Source organism: Bos taurus, chromosome 13 (assembly GCF_002263795.3).
Source record: "Bos taurus isolate L1 Dominette 01449 registration number 42190680 breed Hereford chromosome 13, ARS-UCD2.0, whole genome shotgun sequence".
Lineage (NCBI taxonomy): Eukaryota > Metazoa > Chordata > Mammalia > Artiodactyla > Bovidae > Bos > Bos taurus.
Genome location: NC_037340.1, coordinates 47,544,877 through 47,561,084, shown reverse-complemented (window position 1 = coordinate 47,561,084; position 16,208 = coordinate 47,544,877). Strand labels below are relative to the sequence as shown.

At 45.5% G+C, this 16,208-nt stretch overlaps 2 protein-coding genes across 3 annotated transcripts; both read left to right on the top strand.

Moving 5' to 3' along the window:
* Window positions 1–764: 764 nt before the first annotated feature.
* PROKR2 (prokineticin receptor 2) lies at window positions 765–12,369 on the top strand. 2 transcript variants are annotated; one of them, XM_005214437.5, is made up of 3 exons: window positions 765–1,193; window positions 3,342–3,942; window positions 10,114–12,369. In XM_005214437.5, exons 2-3 carry the CDS (start codon window positions 3,485–3,487, stop codon window positions 10,808–10,810), a joined length of 1,155 nt encoding a protein of 384 aa, XP_005214494.1. In that variant the 5' UTR covers window positions 765–1,193; window positions 3,342–3,484; the 3' UTR covers window positions 10,811–12,369.
* A 1,282-nt stretch (window positions 12,370–13,651) lies between these two features.
* LOC787679 (transmembrane protein 59-like) lies at window positions 13,652–14,762 on the top strand. The gene has a single exon (XM_010811348.3). The coding sequence runs from the start codon at window positions 13,667–13,669 to the stop codon at window positions 14,639–14,641; it is 975 nt and encodes a 324-aa protein (XP_010809650.2). The 5' UTR covers window positions 13,652–13,666; the 3' UTR covers window positions 14,642–14,762.
* The last annotated feature ends 1,446 nt before the right edge of the window (window positions 14,763–16,208 follow it).

The window sequence follows — 16,208 nt, the reverse complement described above, 5'->3', positions numbered from 1 at the left end:
CCAAAAGTTTTCTTAATCATCCATTCAGGAATTTGTAACTGGCATCCCATTGGACTATATCCATTATGAAATATGTTCTCTTTGGACAACACAGGGCTTTTGTTTTGTTTTAACTAACCCAAGAGACTATTTATAAAGTTCTGAAATCCCAGACTCCGTGAAAAGATGGGAAGACCTGACCTGTCCATATTCCAAACTGTCGATAATCATTGGCTAGGATTTAACAACAGGCAATACCTTCAGTCCTTCAGTCTCCTGCCACAGCTTCCAGTTCCTATTCTGTAAAGCCAGAGCTTACCTCTGCTTTGCAGCTGCCAGCCATCAGTTGCAGATCCTCAGAGTTTAATCCCCTCGTTCAATGTGTAAGGAAACCAAAGACCAGAGAAACCATAGGAGTTGCCTAAAATCAGAACCTGTTGTAAACAAAGTGAGGAACTCAAGAGACTCCTTAAAGACAGGAGGACCCCAACTGGGATGGTTTTGAATGACCAAGGTCTCTGGCAGTTGTGGGTATCGCACTTTTTAGTGAGTTCTTCAGGTCCGTGCTTTGAGCAGGGCAAGACTCCCAGAGTCTCCAGCTTCCTCCAGAGGAACCGCCTCCCCCACAACCCCAAAGCCCCATTCTGCACTCGACAGTGTCCCCAGCACACAGTTTCCTGAACGAACGATAGAATGCACCCTAGGCTCCTCCAGAAGTAATCAAAGTGTATGCAGCAGGAGCGAATGCTGTCACTGGGCTCCAGGAAGACAGGATCCCTGTGGGGCGCCACGCAGGGGTACAGAAGGCCTCGCGGGTTCCTCAGAATTGCATCCTATCTAAACGGCTACTGAGGTCCCATTCACACTGGGGTACGAGGGCTCAGAAACCCTCTCGAGGGACCGGCCCCGCCAAGGCGGGTAGAACTTCGTGCGTCCCGAATCCTGGGAGCACCAGGTGCGCAAGGCGAGAGGCCACCCTCCGCCTTCGCGCTGAGACAGGCGGGGACCCTGGGGCGGAGCCCAGAGCGGAGCTGGCGCACCCAGCCGGGCCGCAGAAGCCAGGAAGAGCTGAGAGGGCGGAACGCGAACTCTAGCTGGAACCCGGGAACCACGACGCGCCTGGGAAGGGCGCTGGGTGAGAAGGAATAGGGACACCTCCTTCGAAGCGCAAGTCCGGGTTCCCGAGACCGCTGGTGGGGAGAGCGCGGAAGCCGGTAAGTGCAGAGCTTGTCGCAGTCCCGGGCTCCGGTGGCGGGGTGGGGGGCGTCACTCGGGCTGAGGGCTCAGACGCCCGCTTCTTCCTTAGGGAGTTTCGGGCCGCTTTGCCTGCTGCCGCCTTCCGAATGCGCCCTGGCTGGCTCGCAGTAGAGGAGTGGGTGCCGGGAGATGCCCAGGCAGGGGCCCGTAAGCTGGGACTAGGCAGTGCGGCCACGGACGGAGGGAGCCACTGAGTAGCTGGGCCGAGGGGCGAGCACCAAACTCGAGGAAGGCGTGGGCAGGGGAGCCCCTTCGGGAAGGTGAGCAGGAAAGGGGAAGTGTCTCTGGGAAAATCCCCGCTCTGCAGCTTCTCTCTCCACTCCCAGTTTTCTTCCCGCCTGGAGGCCTCACATGCATTGCTTCTCGAGCCTGAATTTCTGACTCGATTCCCGCCCCTGCTAGGGTAGCGCCTCCGGCGACTGCGCGGCCGTGCCAGTGGTTAATAAGGGAGAGGAAGAACCAGGCTCCCGGAGCGGGTTGGTCAAGGGCAGGGAGAGCATCCCGAGATAATGGGGAGTGGACCAGCTCCACCCTGGGAGCCCTTCGTCTCCTCGCGGGTCCCGGGACCAGAACCAAAGAGCAGCCGAAAGTAGAATCCGAGAGAGCGCGACTCCAGCTTCTCGATCTCCGGCTTAGTAATGTCTGTCGGGGGCTGGGTGAGACAGAGGCGATCCAAAACGAAGTTATCTCTAGCTGCGGTCTTGAACCTCCCCGGGTACACAGCAGGCTGCCGCGCCGCAGGTTGGAGTGTACTGGCCATCCTGCGACTGCTGTCGGTGCTGGGGCTGGGGGGTGGGGTTGGGGGGAGCAGTTTCTGTCCTTTATCCCCGTCTTCTCACACGGTTGGACCAAACCAAACTTACTGTCCAGTTTCTTCCGCTTCTTCCTTCCAGTATCCCGTGGCTCCCACTCTTGGGAGTCCTTCCCAGTGTGCTAGGAGGTGGGGGAAGGTAGATGAGCGCGGGGGGGCGGGGTAGGTGAGGGGTGGTATTCCGCGGGTGCTGGGTCTGGATTCTTTTCCCAGTGCCTCGGACACCTCGAACCCAACGGTACCCTATCTTCTGAGGGCTCAGTACTTCAGAGACTTCATTTCCTCCCCCATGGGCATCTGGAGGCCCCAAGAATGTAGAGAACTTAAACCATAAGGGATACGTCAGCCCTCAGGCCCTCCTGGATCCTCACTGACACTCCCCCCACCCCCACCTCCCCACCCCCTTGGGCTGCTGTTTTCAGTTAAGCAATATCTTGGAGCGGCCACCACTTTCAGAGGACACAGACTCGTTAAGGAGATGTGGTGCCTCCCAGTCAAGGCTGGAAGGGGAACAGGGGGCCTGGTGAGGGGGCAGATCAAAAGAGTGGAGGCAGGAAAGAGAAGCAGACAGGAGTTTTTTTCTAAAATGGCCTCAGGAAGCAGCAGGAGAATTCCCTCCCACCCACAGGCTTCTCCACCTGCAGAATCTTGGTTGGGATCTTCATTCATTCCTTCAACAGCCCCTCCTCTGTGCCAGGCCCTGGGCTAGGCATCAGGATTTTGGTTTATAGGAAAACTGGAATTCAGAGAGCATAAATCACTGGCCCAAGATGACTCAGTCTGTTCATGTGAAACGTGATTTTCAAGTCTGTGAACTGGCCCAGAGAGGAAGCAGTCCCTGCTTTGGAGAAAAGACCCTACTGTATCCACATCTTCTGGCTTCATTGTCCCTGACCACAGCTGGCACAAAATTGTGATTCCCATAGAGTCCTGAGTCAGCTGCCTGAGCAGCTGGGGAAAACTTCTGGAAGACCCCACCTTGGGGCTTCCTGGGGGGCAGGGGAGGGTGACTGGGCAGTCAAACTGGTCTTGGCCCCTGGGCAAAGAGCAAAGATATACATTCTTCTTGGGTGTCTCTGGGGAGTCCAAACCAACCCATGCCCAAATACCTCCTGACAGCCAGTCAGTAGGGGGTTTCCCAATTTCCAGATATCTTGTGTCCTCCCCACTGTACCATGGGCAGTTCTGCCTGAGGGTAGACACTGGATCTGGTTTGCCTACACCTGGGGGGACTCTGAGAAGATGCTATTAGGTGTTCACCTGTATCTTATCAACTGGCTGTGTCTCCTTCCAGGATCGAGGATGGCCTGTTGACTCCCCAAGGATGTGGGCAGGGTGCTAGGATCTCTGACCTCATGAGAGCAGAAGGTCTGGACCCTAGCTCAGAGTCTGCAGACCCTGGAATCTCCCACACACCGCTCACTGGAAAGCTTCACCATGGCAGCCCAGAATGGAAATGCTAGTTTTCCAGCCAACTTCAGTATACCCCAAGAACATGCCTCCTCCCTCCCCTTCAACTTCAGTTATGATGATTATGACCTCCCTCTGGATGAGGATGAGGATATGACCAAGACTCAGACCTTCTTTGCAGCCAAGATTGTTATCGGGGTGGCACTTGTGGGTATCATGCTGACTTGTGGTATTGGCAACTTTGTCTTTATCACTGCCCTCACCCGCTATAAAAAGCTGCGCAACCTCACCAACCTGCTCATTGCTAACCTGGCCATCTCCGACTTCCTGGTAGCCATCATCTGCTGCCCCTTTGAGATGGACTACTATGTGGTGCATCAGCTCTCCTGGGAGCATGGCCATGTGCTCTGTGCCTGTATCAACTACCTGCGTACCGTCTCACTCTACGTCTCCACCAATGCCCTGCTGGCCATTGCTATTGACAGGTGAGGATGTCAGGCACGGGAAACATGATGGAGGTGGCCCAGGTCTCTTTCCTCGCTTCAGCTCTAACAGCTGGCTTTACTCCAGATTCAAATGTTTGCCCATCTATGGAGGCAAAAGGAGGGTTGGTTTCTTCAGTTGTGGTTCATATTCTTCCAAATGTAGGCAAGAGTGAGTCTCCTAAACCCCTAGCTCTTGGCCATGCCGCCATATACCACATCTGCTTCAGATACAGGTATAACCATGAGCCTCTCCAACACACAAGCAAAAGCAGCAGGTTTAAGCAAGTTACTACTTAGCTACATTATAGACAAGGCAGCTTCCAGTCAAGGCAGCATGTGCAAAGTTTTTCTTGTAACCACAACCCAAATCAAGATATAGAACATTTTCATCCCCTAGAAAGCTTCCTTGTGCCCCTTACCAATCCTCCCACCCCAGGCAACCATCAATCTGATTTCTAGTATCATAGTTTCATTTTACCTGTTTTTTAACTTCACAAAAATGGAATAATACAATATGTACTCTGGTTTCTGGTGACTTTGATGCAAAGCTGATTTTACAATGAGATTATTGCATGGTTTGCTTGTAAAAAAGAGAGAAGGACATTCTTGCCTTTCTTTTTTGCATACATCCCTCTGCTTATTTGCATATATTTGCATGATATGTTCTGGAAGTCCTTGATCTGTTGTAAATCTCTAATTACAGCTTCAGACAAATTTGACACATCTTTTATTTATGTAAACAGTAGTAGGCCAACATTGAACCACCAGTGGCTCTTTTTAAGAAGCCAATTTGTGTCACATCTTCTTGGTTCATCATTGTGAGTTATGCTGAAACTCATTTTGATGTATTTTTAATCATCGTTTTCCTTTTTATCACCTTTCAACTTGTTTTTCCCAGTTCTCAGTGCTATTTAGGTCCATTGTCCTTTTTAATCAACCCATTGATTTTTCATTTATGATAATATAATACACATGCAGATATAAGAGGCATCTTCCTTTTTATAACTTAATTCCTGTAGGAAAAAAACAACTTTGTTATCACAACTGTGAGGCTCTCAAGCCCTGAACCCAGTGTTTATGAAACTTACCTATCAACCAACTACACAAAATACCCCAGGGGAAATATGTTTGATACAATAAGTCAGATTCTTGGGGTCCTACTGAATGGGAATCCCCTGGCTAGAGCCTAAGCATCTGCATTTTACCCAGTTCCCTGAGTGACTCTGTTGTCTACTCAAGTGAGAGTTACCACTGTCCTCATCCCCTTTGTTCCACTGAAATCTTTGTCTTTATAATGTAGTTGTGGGGCTTTTCTTTCTTTTTTTTTTTAATATTGGCGATTCTCAGGAAGTAAACATCCTGTTACAATACAGGAGTGGTTCCTTTTCCACCCCAAACTAGCTCTGCCTCAGTCAGCTTCCAGCTCTGTCAGCAGTTCCACCATGTCCCAGTCACACAAGCAGGTAATACTGCCATCATCCTTTGCTTTTCTCCCTGTTCTACCCCCACCCACACACCCCCTTTGCCAGATGCAGCCCTACACCAGGTCCTGGCAATAGTCCCTCCAGCCTCATCTCTTGGCAAGTCATGGCTGGACCATCACTATGCTCCTCTAACTTGTCTCTTCACCCCTATAGGAGATCCTGACTGCCCCCTGAAATCCATACTCATCCATAATAAGCATCAGAATATCACCATTGAAGAGACTTTCTAATATGTTTCATTCCTTACAAAACCTCCAAAAGTTTCAATGCCTGTAGAACACATGCCAAATCCTGAGTCTGGCACCTCGTAGTCTTTGTAGTCTGATGCCAATCTGTCTTTCAGTCTCATGTATGGGGACACAGATAGTCTTTTCCAAAGGACACTGTATTTTAAGCACAATAACCACATCTTCTATCTTTATGTTTCCTTTGTGCTTAGCAAAGGGCCTCAAACCTGTGCCTTAGTTTGGTTTACTCCCAAAATAGACCCTGAGACAAGGATTCATGTGCAGGTAGCACCCAGGAAGCACCTTCAGGGAGATGGGAAGTGCAGCAAGGGAAGGCAGTCAATAAAGGCTGTGTCACTGAACAAATTTCCACTGTGGGAAACTGATTTTTATTCTTGCCACAGAACTCTTGGACCTGGTGTAGATCACACCTCAGAGTTCTCCCAGGAGTGGGAGGTGGGTGAGGGAGCTCAGCTATTTATATACCAAATCTCATAAGTCATTTGTGAGGGCCTCTGGAAGTTCTGTGCAGGTTACCAAGAGTACCCTGGAAGCCAGAGAAGACCTTCTGACAAAGAAATGCAGGTGTTAGCTGGTGGGAGTGGACAGGTATCCACTGAAGTGATAAAAGCAAAGGGATATAAGGGGATATCAACTGCATGTGCTTCAAACTGGTAGATCCACAGGTTGCTAAATCCTACTATGCCTATGTGTGTGGAAACATAAAGTAGTAGAAGACACAGTCTTTGACCTCTGGGAGCTTTACTTCCACACAAAAGCTAGAATAATCTAGTGATAAGAGTAACTCAGAGGAAGACACGATGATTATGTTGGTGATGCAGTCTGGGAACACTTCATGAGGCAGTTGCAGTAATTTGAGTGTGCTATTCTGACCACCTTCTATACGCCGTTGATCAAGGCAGGACTCTATAGCTTCAATAGTAGTAGATGACTGAGCACACAACACTTGAAGCTAGAACAGTGAGGCTGACAGCAGTTGGTTGGTCTCGTATACTCCCAGCCCAAGCGAGGAGAACACTGCACACCAGGCAGGGCCATGTGTGCCATGTGGGAGTTGCACTCAGGAATAGAATGAACCAGCAGGGGCTGTGGACAGCAGGCTTCACAGTGGCAAGAGACTGAGGTGACCTTAGCTCCCATGGGAGGATGTGATTGGCTTGTTTGAATGATTTTGCCAACTGGCAGGGAAGTGAAACCCACTAGTTGTGGGTTGGGGGTGCAGTTATTCTGGGGGTGCAGTTTTCTGATAGAGAAACTAGCAGGACAGGAGCCTTTCCCACCAGGAGGAGGGATACATCTAGTGAAAACAGAGGAACTCACAGCTAAACTTTTTGTAGATATCAAAGCACATATGGAATTTCAGCTTTTAAAATTCATGACTCTAATAAATAGCACCCCTCTTTCTTACTCAGTTTCAAACCAATTGAAAAATAAGGCAAAGTGATAAGAAGGATAGATGATGGCAAAACTCTTACTTTTGTTGAGATGACATTAATATTAAATAATTGGCTTGTATCTGTAGGCATGGGGACTACATCATACTCAGAACAAACCCTGACACCGGCAGCAGGAGAAGAGCAATGTTCATGTGCAGAGGGCCTAAAAGAGATGCTATTTGAAGTCACAGAGACCCCAGAAGGAGAGTGTTGACCTCAAGAAACAGGCAGATAGATGGCAACAAAGAATTTACAGATGTCCCTCTTGCCAATGAAAGAGTCATAGGAAAAGATGAGTTTAAACAAAGTATTATAGCTTCCAGCATGCTTTATGTACATTTACCTTCTCAAATGGAACCTTTCAAAAAGGTTGTCTGTAAAGTTATTTTTATCTCCCTTTCACAGATGAAGAAACTAAGTCCCAGGGGCATAAGTGATTTATCTGAGGATTTAGGTACAGAGCTAAAATCCAGGGCTTCTGAAAATCCAGGCAGTGTTCTTTATGATTTATTTGATGACAATAAATCATAAAATAAAGCTCTGAATTTTGGAGCATCCTATAGGATAAGGAAGAAGTTACTGAGTGAAAAGGAATTAGAATTTAAGAGTTGACAGCAGAGTAAGCAGGGCTGTAGAAATTCTCTTTAGCATTGGTTACTGAGATACTTTTCATGCTGGAATCAGACTGGGAGAGTTATTAAGTCCTGAACTAGTTCTGCATTATGTAAGGACTTTGGACTCACTATGGGAGGCAGAATAATGACCCCCAAGATATCCACATCTTAATCCCCAGAACATGTTATGCCTAAGAGGAATTAAGGTTGTTAATTAGCTGGTCATAATATAAGGACATTATACTGAATTATCTGGGTGGGCTCAGTGTAATCACATCAGTCCTTAAATGTGCAAGAGGGAGGCAGAAAAGTCAGTGTCAGGGTGATGTATTGCGGGAAGGGCTTGACTGATCATTGATGGCTTTGAACATATAAGGGGGCCATAAGCCAAGTAATGCAGGCAGCCCTAAAGGAAAAACAAATGAGATTTTTCCCTAAAAGCCTCCAGAAAGGAACACAGGCCTACTGACACCTTGATGTTAGCCCAGTAAGATACATGTCAGACTTCAGACTTCAAAACTATGATAATAATTTGTTTAAGCCACTGAATTTGTAGTAATTTGTTATAGCAGCAACAGGAAACTGATACACTCAGCATCACAGAGAGACAATGATTGTGAGATGTCCCTGCCCCAGTGAAGAATGAGCTAACCCTCTTGTCCTGATCTCCAGCCCTGTGAGCCTTGTGTTATCCAGGCAATTCGTGCAGGTTAACTTGGAAAAACTTGGACCCATGGATGGGTAAAGAACTCTAGCAAGCACTGCTCATTAATTTATATAGCTAGGGTGCACCCAGTGGATGGGATGAGATCCAGTTTTATCTCAGGTCTTCAGAAAGCTGCAACCTGGGGTGAACAAGGCTGCCATGAGATCTTCTAATTGAAGTCTATGGGTCAGAGCTGCCAGTGGGCAAGGGGAAGGCAAAAGCAGATAAAAGAACCCCAAGACAGATTATTGCCAGGGACAGACAGAAATAGCACTCCAGAAGGCCTTCTTGGTCAAGTCAGAAACTTGGATAGGTGACCAAAAGGTCTAGTTACCAAAAAGTGTAAAGTGAAAGTCAAAGTGAAGTTGCTCAGTCGTGTCTGACTCTCTGCGACCCATGGACTGTAGCCTACCATGCTCCTCCATGCATGGGATTTTCCAGGCAAGAATACTGGAGTAAGTTGCCATTTCCTTCTCCAGAGGCTCTTCCCTATGCAGGGATCGAACCCAGGTCTCCCGCATTGTAGGCAGACGCTTTACCATCTGAGCCACCAGGGAAGGCTAGATAGAAACCCATGGGTGTCTTCCTGCTATTGGTCATAACCTGACTCAAGCTCCAGGTATGAGGTATATGTTCATCTCCAGACAGAATTGCTTCTTCCCAACCCCTCATGCCTCTTTTCTTCCTCCACCTTCCTCCACCGCCTCTTCCTCTTGACCCATAAAATGCACAAGAATGAGCCCAGGGGACTAAATTACCTAAATAGATATTATTAGGTTTCTCTAGAAAGGAAGTGTTCAACCTACACAAATGAGCTCATTTCCCACTAAGGGCTCCAACTTTTTTCCCAGGCAGTGTTGCTGATTAGAAAGAGGATAAAAGCTTTATGCTATATGCTGCTTGATGGTATCAGGGCAACTTTACTTACCTTCTCATCTGAGCTTGAGACAGCCCATGGAGGTGGGTGTAAAAGGTTTGTATCCGGAGCCCACATTCCATTCCCTGTACCAAGTGAGCTTGGGCAAGTCATTTACATCTCACTAGATTGCTCAGATTCCACCCTAAACCACCCCTACCCTCCAGCTCTGTAATGCAGAATGACACCTGAGGGTAGCAGAGAGAAAGTCCTAGTCCACAGACCTTCTTTTGCCTCTACACCCGGAGATCTGTGAATTGAAGAGTTTTGAAAGCATTATATTCTTAGACAGAATGGCAAGCTTGAAAGTCAGATGGTATCAATAGGATTTATAATCATGATAGACCTCATGTATTTATTGAATATCTAGTACACCCCAAGCATTTCACAAACATTGTAACATTTAATATTCACAGAAGCCCTGCAAGGTAGGTGTCATTTTATCCGATGTTGCATTTGAGGAAAGGAATCTCAGAGAGACTGATTCACTCTAGACTCCCAAAGCCAATCAGGTAAAAAGCCAGGATTTATTCTATCTGTTTGACCCAAATCCTGTGCTGTTCCCACTAAACCTCTCTTCTCCTCCAAATGCCAAATGATGTTGCTAAAATCAAATGAAGCATGTTGACGCTGGAAAATAGGTACGTGGAGAGTCATTGTGCCATTTTGTCTGCTACTGTGGGTGTTTGGGTTAGTTAAAAACTAATAATGATTACAAGTATATATCCGCATACATCATTGCTACTGATGCTTCCCTCCCCCACCAGATATCTCGCTATCGTTCACCCCTTGAAACCACGAATGAATTATCAAACAGCCTCCTTCCTGATCGCTCTGGTCTGGATGGTATCCATTCTCATCTCCATCCCATCAGCCTACTTCACAAAGGAAACCGTCCTCTTCATTGTCAAAAACCAGAAAAAGATCTTCTGCGGCCAGGTCTGGCCAGTGGACCAGCAGCTCTACTATAAATCCTACTTCCTCTTTGTCTTTGGCATCGAGTTCCTGGGCCCCGTGTTCACCATGACCCTGTGCTATGCCAGGATCTCCCGAGAGCTCTGGTTCAAAGCGGTCCCGGGTTTCCAGACTGAGCAAATCCGGAAGAGGCTGCGCTGCCGCCGGAAGACGGTACTGGTACTCATGTGTATCCTCACGGCCTATGTTCTGTGCTGGGCGCCCTTCTATGGCTTCACAATCGTGCGCGACTTCTTCCCCACTGTGTTCGTGAAGGAAAAACATTACCTCACAGCCTTTTATGTTGTGGAGTGCATCGCCATGAGCAACAGCATGATCAACACCGTGTGCTTCGTGACAGTGAAGAACAGCACCATGAAGTACTTCAAGAAGATGCTGCTGCTCCACTGGCGGCCCTCTCACCACGGGAGTAAGTCCAGTGCTGACCTCGACCTCAAAACCAGCCGCCTGCCAGCCACGGAGGAGGTGGATTGTATCAGGCTGAAGTGACCCACTGGTACTTCACAATGGAAAACCCAAAAGCCAGTACTTGGCGCACAGTTTATCAATAACCAAGTTCACAGGCTGCATGGGGAAAGGGCAACAGTTTTCACACTTCGCTGCTGTCAAGGAGCTGGATGCTTCTGCAGTCATAAAATGCAGTGTGACTTGACACAAACCACAGCAGCTAACATTTACTGATACGTGCTCAACGTACTGTGCACAACACCACCAGCGAGATTAAAGAGCAACAGGAGCTGACATTTACTGATTACCTACTGTGTGTAAAAATATTTAAATAGCAAAATGAATTGGCAGGAGTCATTGGAGTCATCGAGTTAGATCCAGATATTTAGGTGTCAGACAGAGGCCACTGTTGGTCTTCTAGATTCATACTTCATCTTACCTCATTGTGTATCCAGTCAGTGCAGGAAAGTCAAAAGCCAACAGAATATAGAATAACGGAGATAAAAGCATGAGTTACAGTGTAACCCCATAAGTTACAGTGTGGGGTTTACAGCCTCATGGGGAGACAGTTCACGCCATCACAATGAGCTTTTCCATTCAGATCTTATGATTTTATTAGAACATTCTCTTGGATTCTGGTTGCCAGAAAAGAATTTTTCTCATAATCAGGTCATTAGTTATCTATAATGGTGTCATTTCAAAGAAAAGAACCAAAAAAATCTCTTTTCCTCTGATCCTTGAAAGCTCATCATTCTTTTGGGTGAAGACAGGCAATCCTGAAATGAGGAACACATCCAGTTCCTGACACCTTAAAGTAAATGATGTCAGAAACTCCAGTATCAAGGAGAAAGGAGTGGAGTTTGCCACTGGCAATGAACGTAATCTGTGTGGCCATTTTGCTAAGGCCTGGACCATTTTTATAGAACACATCCTCTTTTTCAAAGATGAGCTCTACTTGGAATTCAAAGACCTGGGTTCAAGTTCTAAATCATGTGACCTAGATGTTTATTCTCTCTGCATCTCAGTTTTGTCCAATAAAACAGGACTACCTTATAGGACTGTTGGGAAAGACCACTGAGGTCATAGTTTATGAAAGTGATTTTCAGCTATACAAGTGATGAGAATGGATAAGTGACACTGAGCAATTTGTTTGGACCCCATCCACTGTGGCTTATTATGGAGAAACACTCCCACTTTTTCATCCTATTCTATGAACCAACGAGCCCTGAACTCTTTGCAGATATCTGAGCTCTACATCAGGAGGAAAAAAAAAAAAAATCCTTGTCCTGGATCATAATCAGGAAGATTCGACCTCAGAATCTCAGTAACCCCCCTCCCCTGACTTTCAGTATCCCTGTGATCATAGAAGTATTTTGACAATCTTCCCTGCACTTTGCCAAACAACACACCCCAGAGTTGCCTAATTCTGTTTGTATTATCACATATCTGTGGTAATTGTGTATATTTGTCCTCATTTCTTCTGGATTCATTTTGAAGCAGAGACTATACAAATGGGAACTGATTTGGGATTGACTCAAATAACTCACATTTGGACAATTCCCACTTTTCTGTATGTAGTTAAAGTGTTATTTAGTTGCTTATGTGTGTTTAATTAATCATTGGTGTTTTATCCAACAGTGGTGTTTCAACCAACATTTTCGTATGTCACCACCCAGCAGACTCACTTTCAGCCCAATTATTGTACCCTCAGAAAATGTAAACTCACTTGAACATTAGGCTAGCCAAACTGTTTATAAATTCTGATTTTAAAAAACTATATGATTTATTCTAAAGCCAAGCAAGTAAATATTTGGGGTTATCTGCATTTTCACAAATGTAATAACTTCATTTTTATTTATTACTCCTATCCTGACTCTTCTCCTAATAAGATGATTCTTTAAGAGTAGACTGTTACCAATTGTATCTGTCAAAAGAATTCATCCCCTTTTTCCTTTTTATATTATACTAACCTCTCCAGGAGTTGGTGATGGACAGGGAGGCCTGCTGCTGCTGCTAAGTCGCTTCAGTCCTGTCTGACTCTGTGTGACGTGCTGCCATTCATGGGGCCACAAGGAGTCAGACAGGACTGAGCAGCTGAACTGAACTGAACTGAACCTCTCTTCATTTAAATTTAATGGAAACAAGTTTTGTAAATATCTGTGTGATTTGTAAGTTTGCAGTGAATGAAACTGTTACATTGTTATCAGATGAAATAATTAACATATGGAATCTTAACCACACTATTAAAGGATCTTCCCTGCTAATCTTCTATGTGTTAGTATATTTAGATATCAGTGAAGTAATAGCCATTTAAACAATTAAACCTTGAAACAGAGAAGGAAGTTCTTAAAGGCACCTTTAGAACAATAGTAGCTCACACCAGCAACCACTCTCATCTTGGTCACATCTCTCAAGCTGCCAGTCCAAGAGAGTACTCATGCATGCAAATCAATCAGAGAACCACTACCCCATGTTCACATTCACATTCATGTTCACGCTCCTCCTTCATTTCATTCTTTAAAAATTAAAAAAAAAAAACCTTCATTTTAAAATCATCTTGTTTGTTTAATGAATAACGCTGTTTACATGGAGACCGTTCATTGATCTAACTGGTATTAAGGTAATAAATGAATAGCACTTGTGTTTACCCTTTTCTTCTTGAGACTAATTAATGCTAAGCTTAAGATACTTTTAAATTGCTGAGATATATAAATATTTATATATAATTTTATATTGGGAGCTATTGAACATTTAATCTCGTTTGGCAAGACAGATCCATTTCCTTGGCCAGAATAAAAGAAGGATGGCTTTGTGATGAAGCTATTAGAGATTTTTCTTTCAGCATTCAACATCAATAATAAGTTGATTCTAAAATTGAAGAAATTAGAGGCAAACAAAATGGCGCTGCCGAAGGGGAGCCTATGGCTCAGGGCCCAACTGGGGATCCCGCCGCTACTGCTGCTGGCCATGGCCCTGGCCGGAGGCTCGGAAACCGCTTCGGCTGAAGCATTTGACTCGGTGTTGGGTGATACGGGGTCTTGTCACCGGGCCTGTCAGTTGATGTATCCCTTGCACACCTATCCCAAGGAAGAGGAGTTGTACGCATGTCAGAGAGGTTGCAGGCTGTTTTCAATTTGTCAGTTTGTGGATGATGGAATTGATTTAAATCAGACCAAATTGGAATGTGAATCTGCATGTACAGAAGCATATTCCCAATCTGATGAGCAATATGCTTGCCATCTTGGTTGCCAGAATCAGCTGCCATACACAGAATTGAGACAAGAACAACTCATGTCCCTGATGCCAAAAATGCATCTACTCTTCCCTCTAACTCTGGTAAGATCATTCTGGAGTGATATGGTGGACTCTGCACAGAGCTTCATAACCTCTTCGTGGACTTTTTATCTTCAAGCTGATGATGGAAAAATAGTTATATTCCAGTCTAAGCCAGAAATCCAGTATGCACCACAGTTGGAGCAGGAGCCTACAAAATTGAAAGACTCATCACTAAGCAAAATGTCCTCAGATCTGCAAATGAGAAGTTCACAAGCACATAGAAACTATCTTGAAGATGGAGAAAGTGACGGCTTTTTAAGATGCCTGGCTCTTAACTCTGGGTGGATTTTAACCGTGACTCTTGTCCTCTCTGTGATGGTGTTGCTCTGGATTTGCTGTGCAACTGTTGCTACAGCTGTGCAGCAGTATGTTCCCTCTGAGAAGCTGAGTATCTATGGTGACTTGGAATTTATGAATGAACAAAAGCTAAACAGATATCCAGCTTCTTCTCTTGTGGTTGTTAGATCTAAAGCTGAAGATCATGAAGAAGCAGGGCCTCTACCTGCAAAAGTGAATCTTGCTCATTCAGAAATCTAAGCTTCTTTTTTTTTAAAGAAAAGTGGAATAGACATCTAAATTTCCATTCCTCATAAAGCTTTTTAAAATGGTTTCATTGGATATAGGGCTTAAAAATCACTATTAAATGCAAATAAAGTTACCCAAATCTGTGAAAATAAATAAATAAATAAATAAAAATAAAAATAAAATTGAAGAAATTAAAAAATAGCTTCAGGCCTTTCAGGGGTAAAAACCAATTCCAGGCTTATGAAGGAAAAAGTTACACATGGCACGTGATTATAAAACTTAAAGTGAGTTCTATCTCTAGGGGCAAGTGTCGGCTTTGAATCATATCTCCTCAATCTAACCATTATCTCTCCATTGAACTCAAGATCACACAAACACACACACACACACACACACACACACACACACACACCCCTCAACAGGACACCATAGCAGGAAAAGGCCTTTTTGGGCATGAAATTCAACTCACTAGTGTCTTAGATGAGAAGATATGAATTTCAAATGAGGAAGTGATTTGCCTAAGGATGCACAGCTAACGCTTGCTGGAGCCAAAATAGTGCCCCAAGGTCTCAGTCTGGTCCAGTAACTGCCCTTCTGAATCCAAAGGACAGGACTTCCTCTAAGAATGTTTAGAGGGCCATTTAAACTGGTTCCTCACCTCCTGAGAGAATCTTAAACTGCACAAAAGATACCTTCCTTCCCTCTGCCAAGCTGAGTGCATCCCATCCAACAGACTTCATAATCTAGACTCCAGGGTTCCAGAGAAATCAGAATTACCCCAGGACGACTCTAGTGCTGCTGCCTTTCATTTCTCCTAATGGGAGAAGTGCCCCCTTTGGGAGATGTCTGAGCACATTTAGCTGGAATGCACATGGAGCTATTTGGATGTGATGTTGGAGCCATGTGGGGAAGCAGATTATGATGAGAAGAGGCCTTGGCCACAGGAAGAGTAGGTGGTGGGGAAAAGGGCTTTCTCATATTGGAAGACAAAGCAAGTCCAAGGCCAGAGTGTGTAATCATCACACAAGTGGTGAGCAGTGGTCATTCTTCATGCCTCCCAGGAACCAAATGCCTTCTGGTCACCAGGTCAGCCTCTCTCCTGAGGTACACCCACCAGGCCACACATCACCTCCTGGAGTTGCTTGACCAAATTACTTTTTTACAGATGCTCAAAGAGCTCCAAATACAGGACAATTTTTCTAAGCGATAAAGAGGCATAGGGGGAAAATGTGTTTGGCACTTGCTTCAGCTATAACAAATTGGTGGGAGGTGAGAGATTCATTGGAACTTGAAAAGAATAATCATCAGATAGAGGAAAATAGGCAGGAGGTTTGTCTCCAAGAAGTGAGGAGGTCAGTTTTGGAACAGAAAGTCATATAGACACAAGGTCCTTCCAGTCCTTTGTTGATTCCTTGTACTGAATTTCCACATGTGAGTCACAGCCTGAGATGAAAGAGGTCGTCTCCAGGATCTCAGGTGATGCTGTTTGTAGGTTTCCAGCTCTGGATCCAGGCAAGTTCCTGATACAATTCTTTGACTGACTTCTGCAGCAGGATTGGTTCACTGTGTGCAGAAGATC

What these genes read in the sequence shown, in the direction of transcription:
- PROKR2 (XM_005214437.5), top strand. Translation starts at nt 3,485, where the DNA reads ATGGCAGCCCAGAATGGAAATGCTAGTTTTCCAGCCAACTTCAGTATA. An exon ending in CTGGCCATTGCTATTGACAG is followed by an intron (nt 3,943 to 10,113) that starts GTGAGGATGTCA and finishes CTCCCCCACCAG; the next exon opens with ATATCTCGCTATCGTTCACC.
- LOC787679 (XM_010811348.3), top strand. Translation starts at nt 13,667, where the DNA reads ATGGCGCTGCCGAAGGGGAGCCTATGGCTCAGGGCCCAACTGGGGATC.